This window comes from Anopheles marshallii, chromosome 2, assembly GCF_943734725.1.
Source record: "Anopheles marshallii chromosome 2, idAnoMarsDA_429_01, whole genome shotgun sequence".
Lineage (NCBI taxonomy): Eukaryota > Metazoa > Arthropoda > Insecta > Diptera > Culicidae > Anopheles > Anopheles marshallii.
The window spans coordinates 91,437,562-91,462,305 of record NC_071326.1 but is presented as its reverse complement, the minus strand read 5'-3'; the positions used below and the strand labels follow the sequence as shown (position 1 = coordinate 91,462,305).

General features: G+C 43.5%; 6 protein-coding genes across 6 annotated transcripts; 3 read left to right on the top strand and 3 right to left on the bottom strand.

Moving 5' to 3' along the window:
- Positions 1–1,798: 1,798 nt before the first annotated feature.
- Positions 1,799–4,231, bottom strand: LOC128707341 (ankyrin repeat and LEM domain-containing protein 1). The gene is made up of 2 exons (XM_053802293.1): positions 2,671–4,231; positions 1,799–2,592 (listed from the first exon to the last, which is right to left on the bottom strand). The coding sequence occupies exons 1-2, from the start codon at positions 4,229–4,231 to the stop codon at positions 1,799–1,801; spliced, it is 2,355 nt and encodes a 784-aa protein (XP_053658268.1).
- Positions 4,232–4,866: 635 nt separating this feature from the next.
- LOC128708032 (CD2 antigen cytoplasmic tail-binding protein 2 homolog) lies at positions 4,867–6,040 on the bottom strand. The gene is made up of 2 exons (XM_053802989.1): positions 5,892–6,040; positions 4,867–5,824 (listed from the first exon to the last, which is right to left on the bottom strand). The coding sequence occupies exons 1-2, from the start codon at positions 6,038–6,040 to the stop codon at positions 4,867–4,869; spliced, it is 1,107 nt and encodes a 368-aa protein (XP_053658964.1).
- Positions 6,041–6,940: 900 nt separating this feature from the next.
- LOC128719903 (UDP-xylose and UDP-N-acetylglucosamine transporter) lies at positions 6,941–9,737 on the bottom strand. The gene is made up of 2 exons (XM_053813543.1): positions 9,652–9,737; positions 6,941–7,871 (listed from the first exon to the last, which is right to left on the bottom strand). Exons 1-2 carry the CDS (start codon positions 9,735–9,737, stop codon positions 6,941–6,943), a joined length of 1,017 nt encoding a protein of 338 aa, XP_053669518.1.
- A 5,698-nt stretch (positions 9,738–15,435) lies between these two features.
- On the top strand, positions 15,436–17,423 carry LOC128707936 (major facilitator superfamily domain-containing protein 12-like). The gene is made up of 5 exons (XM_053802894.1): positions 15,436–15,862; positions 15,939–16,261; positions 16,367–16,665; positions 16,732–17,202; positions 17,282–17,423. Exons 1-5 carry the CDS (start codon positions 15,436–15,438, stop codon positions 17,421–17,423), a joined length of 1,662 nt encoding a protein of 553 aa, XP_053658869.1.
- Positions 17,424–18,825: 1,402 nt separating this feature from the next.
- On the top strand, positions 18,826–20,804 carry LOC128709145 (major facilitator superfamily domain-containing protein 12-like). The gene is made up of 5 exons (XM_053804131.1): positions 18,826–19,252; positions 19,329–19,651; positions 19,757–20,046; positions 20,113–20,583; positions 20,663–20,804. Exons 1-5 carry the CDS (start codon positions 18,826–18,828, stop codon positions 20,802–20,804), a joined length of 1,653 nt encoding a protein of 550 aa, XP_053660106.1.
- A 1,402-nt stretch (positions 20,805–22,206) lies between these two features.
- Positions 22,207–24,203, top strand: LOC128718838 (major facilitator superfamily domain-containing protein 12-like). The gene is made up of 5 exons (XM_053812453.1): positions 22,207–22,633; positions 22,710–23,032; positions 23,138–23,427; positions 23,494–23,964; positions 24,044–24,203. Exons 1-5 carry the CDS (start codon positions 22,207–22,209, stop codon positions 24,201–24,203), a joined length of 1,671 nt encoding a protein of 556 aa, XP_053668428.1.
- The last annotated feature ends 541 nt before the right edge of the window (positions 24,204–24,744 follow it).

Sequence of the window (24,744 nt, the reverse complement as noted above, 5' to 3'; positions counted from 1 at the left end):
CAAGTGACCCAGTCTGCAATTTCATCTACTCCTTATTTAAGCAGTATAAGTTTACCCAGTTAAAAAGACTAGCCAACAGTTTAGTCAGTTAGACAAATGCACAGAATCGATTCTCCTTGAGGGAGATGTGGGGGAAAGATATGGCAAAAATTCGTTCCATTCCAGTTTGTTCCGAATCTCTAGCATTACGTTTTAATGTGTTTTTATCTTTATACTTTGTTCTATTTTTGTCTTGCGATTTTTCTCTTGATATTTGTCTATCTTATAAACATGTACGTATTCCTCTTTTTTTTTTGCTGTCCTTTCGTCTCATTTCGAAGCTTCGACCAATGAAATATGGAGCGCTCTCTAATTTATGTCATGAGTATTAATTTTATTGTTTTATCTCTCAAACGAAAGTGAATAAACCTGAACAAGATAGCATTCTACCGAATTCATGATGATCAAACGCGTTTCATTTCGAAACGTTGATCGTCAGGCATCTTGCGAACAAACGAAAACAAACTAGCAGGGAGATTTCTGAACAAACCTGATGATAATTCTAGTATTAATTATGTAGCACACATGACTATGTTTTCTATCTCTAGTTAAGGTAGGTCTAGGTAAATCTCTACTGAAGGCAAAGCTCACTCGCCACAACCAATGATCAATGGCAAACGATCAAAAGACAAGCATCGGAACCTGAGTTGAGGGATTCGAAATCGGAGTGGTAGTTCAAAATAAACCGTTCTTTTTCTTGCCTGTACTCCGATTCCAATCCATTCACTGGACTGAAATCGCTCTAGTGTTAGATAACAACCAGTTTAATATTTGGGTGTCGTGATGTTGCTTCTATTATTTAACATTAAAAGAACTGAACTGTTTCGTCAGGAGGATGCAGCATGGGTAGAAAAACGTTACGATTAAGCAAAATATAAAGGAGCAAACGGGTGGAGATGATTCAATGGTTAACGAGACAGATCAAACCTGTACCCTGCTAAAACGGAAACAATTCAGGAGAGTGAAATGTGTGTGGAGGCTGCATAGGAGTATCGTTAATCTAAAACACATCACCGCCGGAAATAGGAGTGTTAAGCGATAAGTTTTTGATAAACGATTTTTTACAAATAAATGTTTTTGTTGGAGTAACATAGACCATGCCAACGATTTATTATGTAGCAATCGCTGATGATGATTACAGTGCTGCATAATTCCGATGAATCCTTTCTTGAGCACGTCACCGTTGGCATTACCTTTTGATATACTTGCAATATTAAAATCGTTCGTCGAGGTTACAAAATGACGCCGTCATCTTCATTCTACAGTTCGGATATCCAACATTTATTTGCACAGATTAGAGCGACGATTAAGTTCGCGAAGGATGTATAGAGGCGATTTACAACGATCGCTATTTTGATAGGAAATTTCACAATTTACGCACTTCAGTGTCTGCTGTGGAACGATCGCAACTTAATAGCGTTCCATTCTTGCTTCTAGACTCGGTGACCCTTGCCATCTAATCTGTGTGTATAACTACAGAGTCATAGCACCAGCGATACTTAACCAAATTCATATTAGAATTCTTATGCCGCGATTGTTTAGCAAACTTTTATTAAACAAAATTTTACACTGTCGATGCGATGGACGTGATAGCGGCTTATGTGTATTTTTAGCCATTATAAGCCCCTGCACATAACATTATGTTTAAAAGAGATTGTTTTACTAAAATAAGAAGGTGGGACACAGAAAAGGAAATTACAGTATCACAACTATGACTATCGGACTAGGTCGATCAGAAAAAATGTTCTTCCCCTTCCCATCACAGATCGCTTGGCAGCAGTTGCGTTTCACCCTCGGCAAGATGAATAAGCATAGCTTTGTACAGCAACAATATTCCCAGTTGTTTGCGTTTTTTCATTGGCCACGAAAGGCAGGTGGAGTAATAGTCGCCCCGCTTTAGATTGGTCAAGTTTTGTAGCCCAAATGCATCGATAATGGCGGCCTCGCGTGTGTATGCTTCCGCCGGCATAATATTGTGGAAGATGTGCAGACACACTACACCTTTCCCTGCGCACCAGATATCGATAATACGGTTAAGCTTCTTACTATCCGCCGCAGCCATTTGTTTGCGATTCAACGACTTTCCGGCTTCGCCAGACCTACTAAGCTTGTTTACAACTGCCAGGCATTCCTCCTCGCTACATTGAAACACAACTGTCTCTGTTGCGACCATTAAATCGCCGTCCCCATTTTGGTCACAATGGTTTTCCGACCGACATTCCTTCTGGTGGTAAAACTTCAACGCATCGTAGAGATGGCAGTAGGGTCGGCTACTTTTGCCCTTACCGACATAAAATACTGAACTTAAAAAACGCCTCCACTGCTCGAGCGGCTCGAGAAGCTTCTGCTGTGCTGGAAGGTTGTTACTGACGCGAGGATCAAGTAACAGATAAATAAAGCTCTTTTTTAGATGTCCCTCGCGGAAGTTACGAATCGCTTTAGCTGTGCTGGATTGAAATTCCGAAGCCATCTCCTGCTCTAGAAACTGTTGCTCAATGATCCTCTTGAATACGTCCTCTTTTCGCATAGTTGCCATCAACTCGACAGAGTAATCTAATAGAACGGATAACTTTGTTAACGATCATTGAAAAAAAAATTAACACAAGGGGATTAAACAAAGGGGAAACTTACTTAACTGGATTTTTGACTTGGAATCCGCATTTACCAATCGTTCCGGATGACGTCGAAATTTGACAAGCTTCCTTAGGTACAGCTTTTTTGTACTTTTCGTTATTGGCCCAGGAGCCTCACCGAAGGTGGTCAATTCTGCACGTAATGCATCCGTATCGTAGTCCAGTGGAGGCAAGGTAAGTACGGTTGATACACTAGTTAACGACGCAGTTCTTTGCGGTATCGATGGCGGATACGTTGGTTGTTTAGTTGCTGCGACAAGTTGACGATCTTCCGCAATCATTTGAATTGACGCAGGATTGGTCATTTTCTTTTCTCGGAACATTACACCCGCTTCATCGTCTGTGTGAATGTATTCCTCACTGATCTGTATGATAACTGTATCACATGCCTCATTCAATGTGTTCTTGTGGTCGTCAAACTCTGGTACTGACCGAACCTGCTGAACTTTACCCTGATCTCCGGTCTCACATCCCTCGGACGATTCCTCCACCTCGATCACCTCAGAAGTATGTTCTTGTTTTTCCGCAATTGCAGTTTCATCGATCATTTCCTTTTTGTGTTCCCCTTCCGTTGCCGTCACGAACGTTTCGTCAATGAGCGATTGTCCGTCTGGGTTCTCCGAGAAGCTGTTCAGCATTCTAGCGATATCGTCCAACCGTCGGCTTACCCGTGTTCTTTCTTTCATTTCCGCGATCTTCTCTCGCCACGATTCTATAAAGGACGTTCTTCTTCCCGTTGGTTCACTGTCTCTGGTAAAGTTTTTCAAGTTTCCCTTGGTTAATTCAAAAAGGTTCGTACTGTTTGGAACTTCTGCGGTACAGTCATGTTGCTTTTCTATACGCTCCATTTCGGTGGGGGATACAATGATTGCTTCAGTTGGTAGAATGTTTTCCAGATTGGAGTTCATATCCTCGGAAAACAACGGTTTAAAGCGATCCTTCCGCCGGTGCGTTATGTTCACATAGTACGGGCTGGTAGCGTCGAAGTTGTAGTGTATTTTGTTCGGTGTGAACGCACGCTCTTCCAAAACCTGTAGGGAAGTTGCTGGATAAAGTTGAGTTGCCGGCAGGGACAGCACGTTTTGTTTCAGCTGCCGTTGCTGCTCGAGCAACAGTTGTTGACGCTTCCGTTCGATCTTCTTTTCAAACACATGATTCTGTATCACTTCCAGCGCTTCGTAATGATCCTCGTCGATAGCGTGCTGGATCGGAGTGCGACCTTCCTCATCCTTTAGCTCCACATTGCCGCCCGCTTTCAGGAGCATTTGCAGGATTGTAACGCGCCCTAGATTGGCGGCCACATGCAACGGTGTTAGCAACTGTTCGACCGTTGGCAGATTAGGATTGCCACCATGTCCCAGCATCAGCGATGTGGCCTTTGCGGCAAACGATTCATTTTCAGCCCCTATCACCAGATGCATCGGTGCAACATCTTTCGCCAGCACGATCGTATTCGGATCTGCACGATGTTTATCGAGTAGCAATTGCAAACCCGCCAGATTTGTATCCTCGATGGCGTCCAGCATGCAGAGCGCAAGATATATGTCTGCCCGCGACATAGCGAGCTAAAATATTTCTTTGCTTCTCAAACAAACCCCGTAGGCACAAAACAAACAATAAAACAACGCAACTGAAGATGGTCCGGCACTTATTTGACTGCTACAAAACGATAAACAAATTCAAAATGACGGCGTTTGAAAGCGCTGCATCAAAATGATGCGTTTATACCCGTCAGTTTAGGGGTTTTCAAGTGTAAAATCCCCAGCCAACAAAATTTCACCGGACTTGTTAAGGAATCCAGCAAGCCTGTTTCAAAACTGTAGAATAGTGGTGAGTCGTACGATTTATTCCTCGACCTGACCCGCAGTCAGGTCAAGGAATCTAAAGGAGGTCATAGCGTTGTAGAGTTTTACCCTAGCCATGTAGTCGTGACCTTGCAGTAAATGAAAAATGAATAGAGTGCAGCTTTTGCTGCGCTCCGCTCAGCTTTTGCTCTGCTAATTCTGCAGTTTTACACATTTTCTTGACTGCACGTAAATGAACGGGTCCGATGTAGTTTCAGATCATCGTTGCACAGATGTTTCCATCAACACACGCTAAAACCGTACCTCTAAATACTATTTGTGGAAATGTTTAATTTATTAGAAAACTTTAGCATATGAAGTATGTTTGTGGTTTTGTATTTCCTATTCAATTACAGGTACAGGTCGAAATCAATCCTTGCTGCAGAGTAGAACCGGGCGTCATCACTATCGACCTTCCGTACGAATGCTCCGCTAGTGAAGCGTCCTTCATCTGCAAACTTTTGCATTTGCTCCGTTGTGTAGGGACCCAGAACCGTATCGTTTTCCTGCTGCTCTTTATACTCCCACATAAGTATCTTTTTCTTTTCGCTTTCCTGCTCGGTACTGTTCTCCGTTGTGTCATTCTCCTGCTGCGAGATGGAATCTCTGACCTTGTCTGTATCTTTACCGGTATCTGCAACTAGTTTACTCTGTTCCCGACTGCCGAAATCATCCGCATACATGTCTAGCTCGTCTCCGGGATCTGCTGTGGCTGCTTTCTTCTTCTCCGCGTCGGACACCTTCTTCTGTATCATTTCAAACGTTTCCTCGTACACATCCATATTACCATTGTTCGTAAGTATATCGTTCGACAGCTGTGTAAGCTTAGTGATCTTTGCACTCTGCTCATCAGGTGACTTTCCTTCTTTTTTCAGCTTCCAGCGTTGAGCGGTCGTCAGTTTGGCCGTTCCTTTGCCCAATCGTTGTAGGGCTCGCTTCACCGATTCCTTTGGTTCCATTAACTCGAGCATCTGCTTATAAGTGCCAATATCATCAAACTTTGCACTGCCACCTGCCTTGTCTTCGTCGCCGTCGTCGTCTGAATCAGAATCTGCCAGCCCTCGCTCTTCTCCCTTCTCCGGTCGTTCCTTGTAGTTGGGATCGTTCTTCACCTTCACCCAATCGATGTTGTCCAACCAATGGTCCTTTACCTCGACGGTTTTCTTCCACAGATAGTGTCCATCCGCATCGAAATGACCTTCTTCCATCTCTTCCTTCATGTTGAACGGGGTAAACTTCGTCTCTCCATCCGTTCGTGCGGTCCCATCTTCCTCGCCCATGATCTCATTGTCATCCAGCACGTTGTATCTGAATCAATGTAAAAATCGATTTTAATTGCGCCGGGCAACATTCCCAAACGCTTCGAGGTACTTACGGAGCATCGTCACCGCTGTCGTCTTCCTCGTCGGAATCGAGCGTATGCTTGCTCGTGGAGGGTTGATTGTTCTGTTTATCGCGCACCAAATCGTCCAGATAATTATCTTCCTCCACAACGTACTGGGAGCTCGCTTTACGCTTGGACATTACGCTACTATTCACGCTTTATCCAGAAAATAGAATGTATTTTTTCCCAACAAAAACTAAGAAGTTCACCGGAAAACAAGAACCTGCTCGCTCACAACATAAACAAATATGATGACATTTTGCACTGACAGCATACTGACAGCATAGCTTGCTACTCCCAGCATTCTAGCACTTTTTCAAATCGACCCTTCCGTTAAGAATTTTGCACTGATTTTAGCGTTAAGATTGCACTGAAAATGCTTTCATTTCCCCGTTCAATTCCTTTACAGAAAACGATTCAGTATCTCACTATTTGTCACTTTATTCCAAAAAAGAAATCCACCGGACGTAATTCTAATAATCGCCGTGAGCAATAATTTACACGTGTGTATTCAACAAGTTTGATTTTGCGCCATTCCTTTACATCTAATCAACATTGGGACCATCACTTGTTAAACTAGAAACAATACTACATAACACCAATTTCAATCGATCGGTAAAAAATCGTCCCAAAACAAACCGCTAGTTTTCCTCCTAACTTATTTGCAATGAGGTACGCGATTGTTAAATTCGGTATAAAAAATATCGAGGCAATTCGAACCTTTTCGTGTTAGCAGGTGTTTTTACGTACGAATTTCAAAAACTACAAAAACTATTAGCCGTACTTTTCTCTTAAAACAAATATCCATTTGAGTAAGGTAATTGGTAAAAAGAAGCTAAGCTATTCGAAAGAATATTCCTATGTCTATCGTAACGCGCTAAACACGTGTCCTAGAACATACTGTTCATATGCTTCCATACAAGGGCATCCGTTTGTTTCGTATAATATTCTTAGTGCCTTTTCTAGGGGTGCCGTTTCAGCCTCTCACTTTTGTGTTTAACAAATAGCCTTTCTATCAACAACTGAGCATTGCATCTCACTTATTTTACCTTTTTCTTCTCGTCCACTGCCGGCTGCAGTGCAGCTAGAATCTTTCCAACTACCTCGGTGAAAATAATCGTGCCAACAAACACCAGTATCGTGCCGATCCAATGCTGTATGGTGAAAGGATTGCTGAAGTACACGATAGAGAACAGCAGCGAGACAAACTTGCGCAACGTTACCACTAGCGTAACCGTCAACGAGGAGCATTCGGTCGTTAGGACGTACACTGAACTGATGCACACATACTGCGTTAGTACGTTACCCAGAAGATACAACCAAGTGATCGGTAGGGATATCCCTAGCGCTGGAATATTTTGCAACGGGCTAGCATTTGCCAACTGGATATGCTCCCAGATGTTTCCAGCAAGCAGTGCAAAAAATGGCAGCGGTAGAAGATGCGTGTAGAAGAGGGCTTCCTTCGGATGTTTGCCGTACCGCTTGTACAGGACCTCCTGGTAAAGTCCCATCCGTGCGGACACGAACAACGCCAGCGTGAGAAGGGCAATGCCAAGTGTCCACCAGAAGAACACCGATACCGGATCCTCGTCGGCAGCATTCTTCAGGACCTGGGTGCTTTCCACCTTCGTGCCGGACACGATCGTGCAGATCACGATGCCAAGTGTTATCATACCGACGGAAAGATATTTGGAAAAGTCGTAGCGCTTCTTCAATATCAGTATGCCCATGACCATATTCGCGATCAACGAACCGGCCCGGAATATCATGTGCAGCGGCATGGGAATGTTGAAATCGAACGCGTAGTTGTTGCACACGCTCGCCACGAAAAACATCACTACCAGGATGGTGTAGTCCTTGAGACCGATTCGCGGCCGTACCGTGCCACATTTCGATGTAAACAGGAAACCTTCGAGTGCAATGAAAAGGAACTGCAGGAAAGTGATCAGATTGCCCGATCCTGGATCGATTCTGTGGAAAACAAAAAAGGTAGGCAAATTAGAACCGTTTAATGGGTCAAACTAGTGTGTTTAGCGGCCACAAAATTTTAAAGTTCTATGTTATAGGGCCTCTTAGCCACTAATGAAATCTTCAGCAAACCCTTTGCAAACACCAAGGGTATTAACACTAATGTACACTAAGTACATTAACTCACTATTGTACCGCGAATTAGGCTCGCCAGGTTTTGGTGAACTGTTCATGTCATTAGAATGACACCGGACGACCCAGTCCATAACCTCCTTTTGAATCATCCTCATGGAGAGATGAGGTGTGGTAGGTTCAAATTGAGAGGTCCGTCAGAAAGGCCGGAAATATTGGGGGCTGACCAAGTAAGTAGCGAACCGGTTACCAAAACGAATGAGCTTTTGTGGATCTAAAGTATGGATTCCAATAAAAAAGTCGTTGTACACAAGTGTAGAGTGGAGTGCAAGAGGCAACAACGAATAAACAAGTGGCGGTTATGCCTAGATAAAAAAAATATACAACTGCATCCGTATAGCTCACACGTGACCAATTAAAACGATACACATTAACGCGATACCATAAACTACAGTGGTACTTCGAGCTACAAGTTTGATTTATTCCGTAACCGTTCTCATATCTCACCGTAATTTAACCCATTGAATTTAAAGGAATCCAATTAATTCGACCTGACCCTCAAAACAGTGCCTCCGTTATGTTTAACTATTATCTTCTATAGGTCGTATAACATATAAGCGGTCACTTCATGAGACTCATCATCCATCTCAAGACCTATGGACATTTCCAGAGAAACAATTTCTTCCACTACTAATATCTCGGGTATTAACCCTTCGAAGGCCCTGTTAGATGCTTATCCTTAGGCCATAGCTCTTTTTCTATGAGGGGATAGAGACCTGGCCAGGCCGGTTTAATAATTCTAAGGCATTTTAAAGAGATCCTTTCTGACTAAATGAGGGAAACAAATGCATGTACTGAGGTCTAGTCTGCGTTGGGAGGAATAGGCGATAACCACACACAATCAGTGCGATAACTACTGGCACAACTGACTTCGAAAATCGACAGACAAACAGAGAGTAACAGAGAGAGAGGGAATTTTGCAACGATGCTTGTAAGTTGCAAGTAATGGACAATTTAACTGCCATATCATCATCATCATTGCTATCGGTTAGCGTTGTTGACGAGCTCGCTCGTAGATGTTTCAACGTGACGTATGCGATAACAATGCAGAAATGAACAGCTCAAATTACACCTCAAGTGCACCGAATCATACACCAAAGTGTGTCTAATACATAATATGATTTTAAAACACCGTGTAACTAACATAGCGTAACATAGCGTTAGCGTAAAAAAAGTACTCTTAGAAGAGTAGTTTTCCGTTTATAAATAAACCAACTGATGCTTTGCACAGTGTGAAGGGCACAACACCGGCAACATACATGCGCACTTTTGCTTTACGCTCCGTCTGTAGTGTAGCGATTGTATGTGTGTTGGAGGTGTATCAACAAGGGCAGAAGCCAACATTGCGATTATTGATAATAAAAAGTGTCACGATAGGGTGGGGTGAAACAGCTGATACACCACCCCGATCTACGCTTGGCACAGGACGGAAACGCACACATATCATGATCTTTGCGTCTTTTCTCCTACTTCATCGCTTATCAACTGGGACGATGTGGATGACATCGCAACTTTACGCGATCGCGGTTACATAATTTATGCTTTAAATTAAAAAAAAAACACACGCCCTCCTATTTGCCGACGAACTTACTTGACCAGCAGCTCGAGAAACACCACGTTGCTACAGCAACCGACGAACACCAACGCGATGGCAAGGGCTGCTTTCATGTTTACCATTTTGATGCTTCCGAGAGTGGTTGCTCCTCGTTTGAAAACAGTTTTCCGAATTATAAGCTGCACGTTTTCTGTTCCTACGCACGACTTTATAAATGACTCGGTTGCACTTTCAAGTTCACCACGTTGCGGACACGCGGCACACACCTGTTTCACGCTACAATCGTCGTGTTGGAATGAGAAGCGCTCGTCTGTAACACCAGCAACCGGTCCCCTCTACGCTAGCGACGAATTTCGGCCACCGAAAACTTGTTCGGGAAAGGTCTTCTAAACGCGTGCTGTGACGTTACTAAACTTTGTCAGCGTGCTTTGGCGGCAAGGTTTCGCTGTTCGATACTGACGATACCACCACAATCGTTTCGGGACCGCAAGTACGCGGTTCTATCTCTTAACAGCGACTGTATGCAATTCTTCCACCGTATCAAATCCAAACAACTAGGAACGTCAGCTAGCCGTCATGATGATTTGCTAGATTTGGAATCCATCTGTAGTCTCCGCCACACTCGATTACGATTGCACGTTGTTTGTTTAGCAAATCATTATTCACAAGTGTTGTCTCTCCGGACCAATGTTTGATGATTGTAAAGATGAAAGTAACTCCTTCGAGCTTTCTGCAGTAACTTGATACCAACAATGCGAGTAACGGAACTGGGAGAGTTTTGCTTGTAAAACTAAACCACCGCACAGAGGTATGCGGATAGGGTAGCTGCCGTATCAAACAGAAGCAAATCTATCAATCAAATTATCACACCAAGTTAATACGCACACTGTCTACAGCTAGGGAATGCTGCCGTTTCAAGGACGTTTGCGATTGCGAACGCGGTTTTTTTTTGTTTCTTTTACCGCATTATACACCGCCGGAAAGGTGTAATTTTAGTTGTACGAGCCACACACGCACACACTCGCTGCGTTGCTGGCATTTGTATGTAAATAAACCGCAGTCAAATCTAGCGCAGCTGTCACGCACGTGCAATGCTGTCAGTTTGCAGTGAAATTGCACGTGCTGTGGTTTGAAAAAGCCGTTGGCGTGTGAAGAAAATATCAGAATCCCATAGACTTTTACATAGTTTAGTTTACAGTAGTTTAAATCTTTTATTTGTTCAAAAATCTTTTAACGTTACACAAAAGTTCTATCGTTACACCTATTAAACTATCAGTTTATTGATTTTTTTTCAATATAAAATAGTGTCTACGAATCGTTCACTTGACTGCAACGCGGGGTATTTACACGACCAGCGGCGCATCGCCCGGATTTTGGTGATGCCAATAGTTACCGCCTGGCCATATCATCTAAAACATGGGTGATGTGCTAACCAAGTAAGTTTTGACAGCAGCCGCACGCCAACTATTGCAATTTTGACACGGTGCTGAACGTCTGAAGGATTTTATAGAAGGATCAAAGGACGATCAGATGCGACGTAGACAATGTACCTGCTTGTCGGAGGTTCTGACCGTGATAAGCCCCGCCTGGGGAGCAGAGTATCAGTTTACTGTGCCGATCTCTAGGTTGTACAGGTATTTTGATACGCTACCTTGATACGTTCGTTACTTCGACAGCACTCTAAGTTCTGAAATCCGAAGGCACATTACGGCTAGTATTATGGACAAACGTACTTACTATGAGCTCCATACACTACTACAATTCAAAGAGTCCACAAAGGCACGAAATGTGGCATATATGGCACTCGTAGGATACGTCTGAGAGTCCTCTATGGGCATGAATCTGGGATAATGCTGGCATAGGACAATAAAGCTGTCACCGCATTGGAGGGAGAGCTGCTGCTGAACATCTCTGGCGGTACTTTTGTGCAGGTCGTGTGAACAAGGGAAATGAACCAAGAGCTAGCTGAGTTGTGGAGCAGTTATCTTCACTGAGGCCAATGGCACAAGGATATGATGGTTCGATCACGTGAAGAAGTTGCCGGTCTCGTGCCCTACCAGGAAGATGCTGGCCAGCGACCAGTTCGAAACTCGTTCGGATCAAGTGGAGTGGATTGGATACAGCCGGGGGTGAAGGAGAGCAGCCCTGTTTTGAGTTGATGAGCTGGTCATGTCAGTACGAGGTGCTCAGCTGGGGGCGGTCCAAGAATAAGAATATAAAATACAGTAGTTAAAACAGTCTTTTTTTAATTATGTAAAAATGGAAACCTCTTCTCTTTACTTCGTATGCACAACACCACATTTATTCAAAAATGTGCGATGTCAAAGGAAAAATGGACTTTAGTAAAGTCTGATTAAAAGAACAAAAAAAATCCTTTCCATCTTCACCCAAAAAGAGGCACAACGGCTCTTGAACCATGAAATTAACCCTCTCATACTTAACCGGACAGCACGTACAGAACGTGCTGCTCAAATGTAAACAACAATCACTTGATAACGAGCAACCGCAACTCTGTCAACACTTCGAACGTCCATCATTGAACATTACTGTGGTATGGTGTTATCATAAATCAAACAATCAATAGTGAATTGAGTGCGCGATTGTTTGGAGGTGCGCAGTACATTGCAATAGATCGGTATTGGTGTAAGATCGCGACTGAGCGAAAGGCTTTGGACCGATGGCATACTGTATGCACAACACAAAGAACCCAATGCACTTTGGACAAAGATGCAAAAAAAAGCTGGAATGAAAGCAAACAAGTGAGATTAATATTTTCAACATCATTCGAAACGCTTATCCGACAAAGTATATCATTATAGGCAGCAAAAGGCAACTAATGCTGTCGTCTCTTTAGGGTCTTCCTTCCCGTTTTACATGCCGATGCACGAGGTATGATGCATTTGGTTGCAAACGGAAATCGAAAGTTTTCCTCCACACTTGGCACGTCTGCGATCGAACCGGATTTTTTCTACGAACAAGCACAAGTGCCACATGCAGACATCGGCCGACGTTTGCCGTCTGGTGCCGGTTACCTTTCATCGTGGTGCTTCGTTACAGCACGTTGCATAACGACAATGCCAAACGTTGCGCTCTGGCATGGATGCGAAAACTAATCCGAGGCCAAGGCGAACATTCCGGTGGCTTATGTTAGTGTTATTATGATCTATTTACAATGAGCGATTACTTCAAATCTTCATAACTTTTACAATCTTCCAACGCACGTCTTATCGAACTTTGGCTCGTTTTTCTTCGGAAACCATCTTCGACATCTGGTCTCTAGCGTCTATCTAGTGCCTTGGATAATGTAGTAGTACTTGCCTTCATTTACAAACGCAGAACGGAAGGCACTTTTATGGCTTAGTCTTCCTAGCTAACAGCGTCTTGCACATAAATGTCATTAGTTTCGAAATTCAGGCCACGTATCGGTTACAACTTCTTCAGGCCCGTCCATCTAAAGAGATTTCCTCTTTAAAAAACCCCGGAAACTAGAACATTATCCAGCATTGCAACTAGCACACAGAAACAATTATTCATTAGAATGGTCTGTTTAAGGATTATAACAGACTAACATGAATTCTTAATTCAAGCCTGATAGCATCAATCCATTGTCTGACGGTAGTAATTCAGAAGAAGTACACCAAGAAGAATCCATCTAATTGACCGGAACTCGTTTCCAAATTGTGATGTGCTCTAATGAGAATGAAATTGTTGACAGCTGTGTTCTGCGGTTTTTTGGCCTCAAATAAAAAAAACACAATCTCATTATTGCACCAGATTTTAAACAGTTTTAGCGTCAGAGTTTGATCGGGTTTTTGTTTGATCTTCCTGAGTTCTTGTCACGAAGAACATGCACCAGTCATCGGAATCCCTTCAAATGGAACATTGTCCTAGGCCATGCATGAGTTACGTTCGGCCTGCTTGAAGGCATCTCCCCGCCTTGGAAGCTACTTCGGACAACCGCCAAAGCCGTACATAAACCTGTCCTCCTTTACATGTACGGGTCGTTGTACGGGCAGCAAAATGGAGCGGTCGCGAAACCCTACAGATGCACCCGGCATTACCTTCATCACCATCGCCCATGTGATTATAGGCCGCTTCCTCGAAACGGTTAATGTGCGCGAGTAATCGTTCAGTCGCTTTTCGACCGATGCCACGTTCGGATGGGTATTTACAGTGATGAATGAACGTATTTCAGTGCCCAACCAGTTTTGCGGATTCCAATCAATTAGAACAGATTTATCATACCGAAAGCGGTGAGTTTCATGCTCCAAACGCGGTAAAAAGCAAACAAGTGCGCATTGTTGTCTGTGTCGGTGTAGTAGTGAGATGCTCCAAAACGCGTTTCGTGCTCCACGGGTTAGCCGAGAGCAGCTTTGCGTTTGGTAGCTATTGGAGAGTTGTAGATAGTCAGTGGAACACGGCGATACAACATCGGTGTTGATAAACATTCCGTCCGGTTTGACAGCAGTATGCCCAATATCGAAGCTTCCGTGTGTGTTTTGAAAAGGAAATAAGGCCATCATAAAGATCTTCATCTGAACACAGCAGAAATACGCCTCACTTCGTGGATATGAAGCAGAACATTGGGGCTGGTGCTGTGTTACGTATTCGTTGCCATATGCCATAGTTTATCTTTGGCGCTCTTGAAGTAGCATCGTGCTAGTGTCTCCAACATCGCACCACTGTGAAACGCAAAATCATTAAGCACAAGCGTAAAAAGTGAGTGAAATAATGCAAAAAATGCGCAATCACAGCGGATAAACTAGTACCAGCATCATCATCGAACAGTGTTGCTTTGACAGGGTTTTTTTTTGTCATAACTTTTCACCTCCCCTTTTTCATACGCAGCTCCCCTTTCTCAGTGCTGTGTTTGTGTTTGTGAGCAGTGTGCGTACTGTAGAGCTTTGTAAGCGAAATCCACAATACACACGTGTATCAAGTCGTCATTCGTTGTTTCCGATGCGAATACGCTTAGTGTTGGGCGGTAATTAGTGAACTTGGATGTGTGTGCGCTTACATGCTTGCATGTTTAGTCAGCTGTTTATCATATGGTTTGTTTGGGACGAGTGTGCAAATATCATTCCAAACAAAGAAGATACCGCACTATGCACCAGCCGCAGTGGCGGGATTCGCAGGTTCAGCAAGCAAGTGATTAAGTAAAGTAAGTATGTTGAAAAAACTAAATCATTCATCATGTTGCTGGTGGAATGATTCCTATTTATAAGGGATAATTTTTACCGCATTCCATTGGATCAATTACAAGGATTGTACAAAAAATAACTACGAAAGAAGACTTAATATTTGAAGTAATATTTCGGTTCGCTTGTTAAATATAATCCATATCATTTGTTTTATCGAGCTGCTCGCTGCATTGTTAAGGAAGTGAGGAAGAATCTGCTGTTTTTGCTAGTTATCGTTTAATCACGATTAGCTCGATTTAACGCCCAATAATGGCCGGGAGATACAGCAAATGATTGTGACACACTTTGTATGGAATACGATAATTTACACATATGTTTTGAACCGTACTTTTGATGGTGTAAATAGCAACGGAAGCACAATAAAATAAATGTTACTACTGTTTCTGTGTTATATAGATACATTACTTTTTTATATATTATGTTTTCCACAACTTGCTAACGAATCATGGAGCGCAATGAAATAGAAATGCAATATTAGTAGATCAGTCTTGAGTTACCAGGCAACGTAACAACTTGACGCGGCAAAAATCCACGTGATACCAAAGACACCTTTAGACACCATACCTTACATCGGATATTAATGATCCTTTCCCATCGTTTACTGGATCAGGCATACAACATGGCCAAAAGTGGAAACCAAGTTCCACTGGCAAACGGCAGCACAACAATCCACCGGTATGGTGCCACGACGGACACAAGAACGGTAGTGCCGGCAGTAAATGGAACAGAACCACACACCGATCCCGGAACGACCCCGACAACGTTTCCCAACACTAGCGTCGACATGGAACGTGCCCAGCTGGACAAGCGCTCCACACTGAAGATGTGCGAAAAGATTGGGTACGGTTTGGGTCACGTGTATAATGATCTTTGTGCCGGCATTTGGTTCAGCTATACGCTCCTGTTTATGCAGGGTGCGCTAGGAATGCCGGCAGCCGAAGCGGGTGCAATGGTGATGTTGGGACAGGTCGGTGATGCTATTGCGACACCGATCGTGGGTCTCCTGACGGATCGATATGGAACGAAGCGACAGTGGCATATAGCAGGTGAGGGAAAGAGCTGCGAGAGTAAGATGTTCACTGTTTGCCTACATTAATGCGTATAATTCTTGTAATGTTACAGGCACCTTTATAGTATTCCTTACATTCCCGATGATATTTTCCCTGTGTCCCTGGTGTTCGGTGGCGCCACACTGGTGGGAAATTCTGTACTTCGTAATCGTGATACTTGCCTTCCAGTTTGGGTGGCCGATCGTACAGGTGACGCACCTTGCCATGATACCAGAGCTCTCCCGCACGCAGAAAGATCGATCAGATCTAACCGCCATTCGATACTCGGTGTCGATCGTGTCCAACGTGGTGGTGTACATAGTCACGTGGGCAGTATTACGGAGTCGTACAAGTACAGACAATCAGATTGGACCAGGCGATGCGTACCGATTCCGGGTAGGTGCATATATTCAGGATTCCCTTGGCCACGAAAGACACCATAGCCACTCCACGCGTCAAAATGACTAAAAATAATTAAGCTCACATCTTCCTTTTCCACAGGATATCTCTCTGATTCTTACACTCGTTGGCGTGTCCATGTCGGTTTTATTTAATTTTTCGCTCACATTCAGCGGGTACGAGCATCGGCGGAATACTGCACTGCAGCACAACATCATCCGCCCATCAGGTCCACGACCAGAAACGGATATTGAGCGAGAGTCCTTGCTAGGACATGAGCAGAGACAAGCAAATGGTTCTCAACATTCAACAGGATCTTCAACTGCGCTGGACACGATTGTTCAGCGTAAACCAAAGAAAAATTTCTTCAAATCACCTCTACTGTACCAGAATGCCTTACTGTAAGTGGAGCGCTTCTAGCTACTATTCCTTGAAGGTACTAAATATTTCTTGTGTGCTGTTTTAAGGTACGTCTTCTCGAGACTTTTTATGACAACGTCACTGGTGTACATGCCTCTATGGTTGGACGAGCGTGCATATCAACCGGATGTAACACCAGCGGAAAACAATGCCAACGTTGAACATTTGGCAACGGTTCCACTTGTGTCTTTTCTCGCCTCATTCGTAGCGTCACTGCTGCTTAAGTACACCAACCGCTTTATCGGCAACAGTTGGGTGTACTTTATAGGATCCATTATAAGTACAAGTGTGTGCCTATGGGTCGCCCTCACGCCCGGCTCGGGATCGTTCAGCACACTGTCCTTATTTTTGATCGCCTCCCTATTTGGAGCTGGTAGCTCAATCACGATGATTAGCAGCCTGTGCATTACGGCCGACATGATTGGGAAGCATGCGGATCAGGGTGGATTTATCTATTCGGCTGTCACGTTCGCGGACAAACTGATCACCGGTGTGGTGGTAGTTATCATCGAGTCGGTGTAAGTGGCTAGCAGAAGAATATGGCGTAAATATGTTTTTAATATTGGCCATTTTATTGTTTTATTTGTTTTGTTTTAGGAAATGTCACGACCGTTCTGAATGTCCAGAGTATTATAGAGGAGTGCTATCGTACGGGTGCGGTTTGGCGGCTGTGCTGGGGTGCTTAACGTTGGCCACTTTACTGTGTACTACCGCATCCACCCGTCGACGGAATCGGTAGTGCACGATACATCATTTATTCCGGTGTGACAGTCTCAGTTGTGTCGTATTCAATTGCTTTGAACTCTTTTACTAATGTTTTTATGTTATAAATATTATTGTATTTTAAATATATAGCAAAGTAAAGTGAATTACTAGTAAAATGTCGATTTTTGATTCTTTCTTGTAACCAGGTTTTCAAATGGTAAGAAAATCAGGGAAATAATTAACAGATCTACCGTTACTCAATATTGGATTCCTCTCTTTATTTTGCAAAAGATTTTTAAGCTATTGCTTTCATCTAAAAATATATATAATATCTTACTTTTTTGGAACGAATCGAAAACATGCTATTGACATTGTCGCTCTGCACAGATTAGTCAGATTAGTTTTTTTTTGCCAAAGTCCTTTTTTTCAGAATACGCTTTTTCCGTATGAATACATAAGGTCTAAGTTTTATGTTTTCTTTCGCGCCAAATAGGAGGACACTATACATGCACGAAAATGAATTACACGTGAACCGTTTACAACACACGTATTATAAAGTAATATATTCTATACCGAAATTCGACACCTTACAACATGCACACTCCCGCCTCTCAAACGTTCATCGCGGTCGCTTGTCCGAACCGAAGTGTCTGGCCGCGTGCGCCCGTACGCTGACCTCTCGCTGGCACCGGTGGATCGCACTTACACCATCGACCGCTGGCCGTTACCTGTCAGCGGTGAGTTACCGTGTCGGATCCACAGATGCGACATAGGGTGGTCCATAACACTAAGAGTATTATTTATCAAGTTTTCAAGTTTCAAGTCGTACTGCGTTTGTGTACTACCCGTTGTTCTCTTAGGTAACCCTGAAACTGGAGCGATAAGCTAGTGTACATAAATAAAAACTTCGAATTTCTCGGACGAATATGAGGAAGAATCTTCTGTTTTTGCTAGGCATGGTTTTGTCTCAGAAACACCGAAAGATTCCTAAAAATGTGCGTCAGAGGTACACATGATCGTTACATACTTTGCTTAAAATACACTCATTTACACATGTGTTTAGAGCACATATGTTTACACATGTGTTTATATGTAAATTTCATGGGATTTCATGATAAAACAATCTTTTCCACTGCTGCTCTGTTTCAGTGTCACATAGATAGAAGTCCGTACCTCACTAGCGTCATAATAAATCATATAGCAAGAAGAAATCGAAATGCAATATTAGCAGACCAATAGATAAGTTTCTATAAAACATATATAATGTATTTATAAAAAAAACAGATTTTGGCAAGAGCTAGTGCAGAAAGTGTAGCGATTTGGTGAGATAAAATGGGCTCGTATGTTGTGATAGTCCTGTTGTAATCTGTAGGCACCATACCTTATATCGGATATTAAATAAACTTTACCTTCGTTAACCGGTCCAAGCGTACAACATGGCCAGCTCTGGAGACAAAGTTCCAGCGGCAAACGGCAGCACAACAATCCACCGGTATGGTGCCACGACGGACACAAGAACGGTAGTGCCGGCAGTAAATGGAACAGAACCACACACCGATCCCGGAACGACCCCGACAACGTTTCCCAACACTAGCATCGACATGGAACGTGCCCAGTTGGACAAGCGTTCCACACTGAAGATGTGCGAAAAGATTGGGTACGGTTTGGGTCACGTGTATAATGATCTTTGTGCCGGCATTTGGTTCAGCTATACGCTCCTGTTCATGCAGGGTGCGCTAGGAATGCCGGCAGCCGAAGCCGGTGCGATGGTGATGTTGGGACAGGTCGGTGATGCTATTGCGACACCGATCGTGGGTCTCCTGACGGATCGATATGGAACGAAGCGACAGTGGCATATAGCAGGTGAGGGAAAGAGCTGCGAGAGTAAGATGTTCACTGTTTGCCTACATTAATGCGTATAATTCTTGTAATGTTACAGGCACCTTTATAGTATTCCTTACATTCCCGATGATATTTTCCCTGTGTCCCTGGTGTTCGGTGGCGCCTCACTGGTGGGAAATTCTGTACTTCGTAATCGTGATACTTGCCTTCCAATTTGGGTGGCCGATCGTACAGGTGACGCACCTTGCCATGATACCGGAGCTCTCCTGCACGCAGAAAGATCGATCAGATCTAACCGCCATTCGACACTCGGTGTCGATCGTGTCCAACGTGGTGGTGTACATAGTCACGTGGGCAGTATTACGGAGTCGTACAAGTACAGACAATCAGATTGGACCAGGCGATGCGTACCGATTCCGGGTAGGTGCATATATTCAGGATTACCTTGGCCACGAAAGACACCATAGTCACTCCACGCGTCAAAATGACTAAAAATAATTAAGCTCACATCTTCCTTTTCCACAGGATATCTCTCTGATTCTTACACTCGTTGGCGTGTCCATGTCGGTTTTATTTAATTTTTCGCTCACATTCAGCGGGTACGAGCATCGGCGGAATACTGCACTGCAGCACAACATCATCCGCCCTTCGGGACCGCAAGCGGAAACGAATATTGAGCAAGTGAAACATGAGCAGACAAAAGCAAATGGTTCTCAACATTCAACAGGATCTTCCACCGTACTCGATACCATTGTTGAACGTAAACCAAAGAAAAATTTCTTCAAATCACCTCTACTGTACCAGAATGCCTTACTGTAAGTGGAGCGCTTCTAGCTACTACTCCTTGAAGGTACTAAATATTTCTTATGTGCTGTTTTAAGGTACGTCTTCTCGAGACTTTTTATGACAACGTCACTGGTGTACATGCCTCTATGGTTGGACGAGCGTGCATATCAACCGGATGTAACACCAGCGGAAAACAATGCCAACGTTGAACATTTGGCAACGGTTCCACTTGTGTCTTTTCTCGCCTCATTCGTAGCGTCACTGCTGCTTAAGTACACCAACCGCTTTATCGGCAACAGTTGGGTGTATTTTATAGGATCCATTATAAGTACAAGTGTGTGCCTATGGGTCGCCCTCACGCCCGGCTCGGGATCGTTCAGCACACTGTCCTTATTTTTGATCGCCTCCCTATTTGGAGCTGGTAACTCAATCACGATGATTAGCAGCCTGTGCATTACGGCCGACATGATCGGGAAGCATGCGGATCAGGGTGGATTTATCTATTCGGCTGTCACGTTCGCGGACAAACTGATCACCGGTGTGGTGGTAGTTATCATCGAGTCGGTGTAAGTGGCTAGCAGAAGAATATGGCGTAAATATGTTTTTAATATTGGCCATTTTATTGTTTTATTTGTTTTGTTTTAGGAAATGTCACGACCGTTCTGAATGTCCAGAGTATTATAGAGGAGTGCTATCGTACGGGTGCGGTTTGGCGGCTGTGCTGGGGTGCTTAACGTTGGCCACTTTACTGTGTACTACCGCATCCACCCGTCGACGGAATCGGTAGTGCACGATACATCATTTATTCCGGTGTGACAGTCTCAGTTGTGTCGTATTCAATTGCTTTGAACTCTTTTACTAATGTTTTTATGTTATAAATATTATTGTATTTTAAATATATAGCAAAGTAAAGTGAATTACTAGTAAAATGTCGATTTTTGATTCTTTCTTGTAACCAGGTTTTCAAATGGTAAGAAAATCAGGGAAATAATTAACAGATCTACCGTTACTCAATATTGGATTCCTCTCTTTATTTTGCAAAAGATTTTTAAGCTATTGCTTTCATCTAAAAATATATATAATATCTTACTTTTTTGGAACGAATCGAAAACATGCTATTGACATTGTCGCTCTGCACAGATTAGTCAGATTAGTTTTTTTTTGCCAAAGTCCTTTTTTTCAGAATACGCTTTTTCCGTATGAATACATAAGGTCTAAGTTTTATGTTTTCTTTCGCGCCAAATAGGAGGACACTATACATGCACGAAAATGAATTACACGTGAACCGTTTACAACACACGTATTATAAAGTAATATATTCTATACCGAAATTCGACACCTTACAACATGCACACTCCCGCCTCTCAAACGTTCATCGCGGTCGCTTGTCCGAACCGAAGTGTCTGGCCGCGTGCGCCCGTACGCTGACCTCTCGCTGGCACCGGTGGATCGCACTTACACCATCGACCGCTGGCCGTTACCTGTCAGCGGTGAGTTACCGTGTCGGATCCACAGATGCGACATAGGGTGGTCCATAACACTAAGAGTATTATTTATCAAGTTTTCAAGTTTCAAGTCGTACTGCGTTTGTGTACTACCCGTTGTTCTCTTAGGTAACCCTGAAACTGGAGCGATAAGCTAGTGTACATAAATAAAAACTTCGAATTTCTCGGACGAATATGAGGAAGAATCTTCTGTTTTTGCTAGGCATGGTTTTGTCTCAGAAACACCGAAAGATTCCTAAAAATGTGCGTCAGAGGTACACATGATCGTTACATACTTTGCTTAAAATACACTCATTTACACATGTGTTTAGAGCACATATGTTTACACATGTGTTTATATGTAAATTTCATGGGATTTCATGATAAAACAATCTTTTCCACTGCTGCTCTGTTTCAGTGTCACATAGATAGAAGTCCGTACCTCACTAGCGTCATAATAAATCATATAGCAAGAAGAAATCGAAATGCAATATTAGCAGACCAATAGATAAGTTTCTATAAAACATATATAATGTATTTATAAAAAAAACAGATTTTGGCAAGAGCTAGTGCAGAAAGTGTAGCGATTTGGTGAGATAAAATGGGCTCGTATGTTGTGATAGTCCTGTTGTAATCTGTAGGCACCATACCTTATATCGGATATTAAATAAACTTTACCTTCGTTAACCGGTCCAAGCGTACAACATGGCCAGCTCTGGAGACAAAGTTCCAGCGGCAAACGGCAGCACAACAATCCACCGGTATGGTGCCACGACGGACACAAGAACGGTAGTGCCGGCAGTAAATGGAACAGAACCACACACCGATCCCGGAACGACCCCGACAACGTTTCCCAACACTAGCATCGACATGGAACGTGCCCAGTTGGACAAGCGTTCCACACTGAAGATGTGCGAAAAGATTGGGTACGGTTTGGGTCACGTGTATAATGATCTTTGTGCCGGCATTTGGTTCAGCTATACGCTCCTGTTCATGCAGGGTGCGCTAGGAATGCCGGCAGCCGAAGCCGGTGCGATGGTGATGTTGGGACAGGTCGGTGATGCTATTGCGACACCGATCGTGGGTCTCCTGACGGATCGATATGGAACGAAGCGACAGTGGCATATAGCAGGTGAGGGAAAGAGCTGCGAGAGTAAGATGTTCACTGTTTGCCTACATTAATGCGTATAATTCTTGTAATGTTACAGGCACCTTTATAGTATTCCTTACATTCCCGATGATATTTTCCCTGTGTCCCTGGTGTTCGGTGGCGCCTCACTGGTGGGAAATTCTGTACTTCGTAATCGTGATACTTGCCTTCCAATTTGGGTGGCCGATCGTACAGGTGACGCACCTTGCCATGATACCGGAGCTCTCCCGCACGCAGAAAGATCGATCAGATCTAACCGCCATTCGACACTCGGTGTCGATCGTGTCCAACGTGGTGGTGTACATAGTCACGTGGGCAGTATTACGGAGTCGTACAAGTACAGACAATCAGATTGGACCAGGCGATGCGTACCGATTCCGGGTAGGTGCATATATTCAGGATTACCTTGGCCACGAAAGACACCATAGTCACTCCACGCGTCAAAATGACTAAAAATAATTAAGCTCACATCTTCCTTTTCCACAGGATATCTCTCTGATTCTTACACTCGTTGGCGTGTCCATGTCGGTTTTATTTAATTTTTCGCTCACATTCAGCGGGTACGAGCATCGGCGGAATACTGCACTGCAGCACAACATCATCCGCCCTTCGGGACCGCAAGCGGAAACGAATATTGAGCAAGTGAAACATGAGCAGACAAAAGCAAATGGTTCTCAACATTCAACAGGATCTTCCACCGTACTCGATACCATTGTTGAACGTAAACCAAAGAAAAATTTCTTCAAATCACCTCTACTGTACCAGAATGCCTTACTGTAAGTGGAGCGCTTCTAGCTACTACTCCTTGAAGGTACTAAATATTTCTTATGTGCTGTTTTAAGGTACGTCTTCTCGAGACTTTTTATGACAACGTCACTGGTGTACATGCCTCTATGGTTGGACGAGCGTGCATATCAACCGGATGTAACACCAGCGGAAAACAATGCCAACGTTGAACATTTGGCAACGGTTCCACTTGTGTCTTTTCTCGCCTCATTCGTAGCGTCACTGCTGCTTAAGTACACCAACCGCTTTATCGGCAACAGTTGGGTGTATTTTATAGGATCCATTATAAGTACAAGTGTGTGCCTATGGGTCGCCCTCACGCCCGGCTCGGGATCGTTCAGCACACTGTCCTTATTTTTGATCGCCTCCCTATTTGGAGCTGGTAACTCAATCACGATGATTAGCAGCCTGTGCATTACGGCCGACATGATCGGGAAGCATGCGGATCAGGGTGGATTTATCTATTCGGCTGTCACGTTCGCGGACAAACTGATCACCGGTGTGGTGGTAGTTATCATCGAGTCGGTGTAAGTGGCTAGCAGAAGAATATGGCGTAAATATGTTTTTAATATTGGCCATTTTATTGTTTTATTTGTTTTGTTTTAGGAAATGTCACGACCGTTCTGAATGTCCAGAGTATTATAGAGGAGTGCTATCGTACGGGTGCGGTTTGGCGGCTGTGCTGGGGTGCTTAACGTTGGCCACCTTACCGTGTACTACCGCATCCACCCGTCGACGGGACGAGCAATGCACGACACAGCATTAATTTCACTATGTGTAGTAGTCTCTGTTATCAATAAAAATATGAATAATTTAAACGGGAAATGTAATGGATCCAAACATGCAGTCGAAAGAAAACTCATTCTTCATCAAAATTCTAAATTTTTAATCAAAACCAAATTTTAGATTACGCATATATACACTGAGGTCTTTGAATACTATTTATCTAGCTTTTCATAATGTGAGGCTTTTCTAAATTAGCAATTTACCAACATGTACGCTCGATACCAGCACAAGAAACGACATTTTTCAAATCGATTAAAATATTGTCCGGTATTAAAACATCGCCCATTGTGCATTTGTGGAAACGTCAAGCAAACGTCAACAGTTGTACTGGTACGGCAGCACTGCCATTGTTTTTTTTTGTGATTATTCGTTTTTTACTCCACACTCTGGGTTGTGTTGATAATTCGGAACACTTTCCTTCGTCCGTCGTTCGTTGTTGGTTTCCACTGTTGCTGTACGCGTAGCAATAGAAGTGGGTAATCCGGTAAATAGCCACTCGGACGAATAAAGCAAGTAGTTGT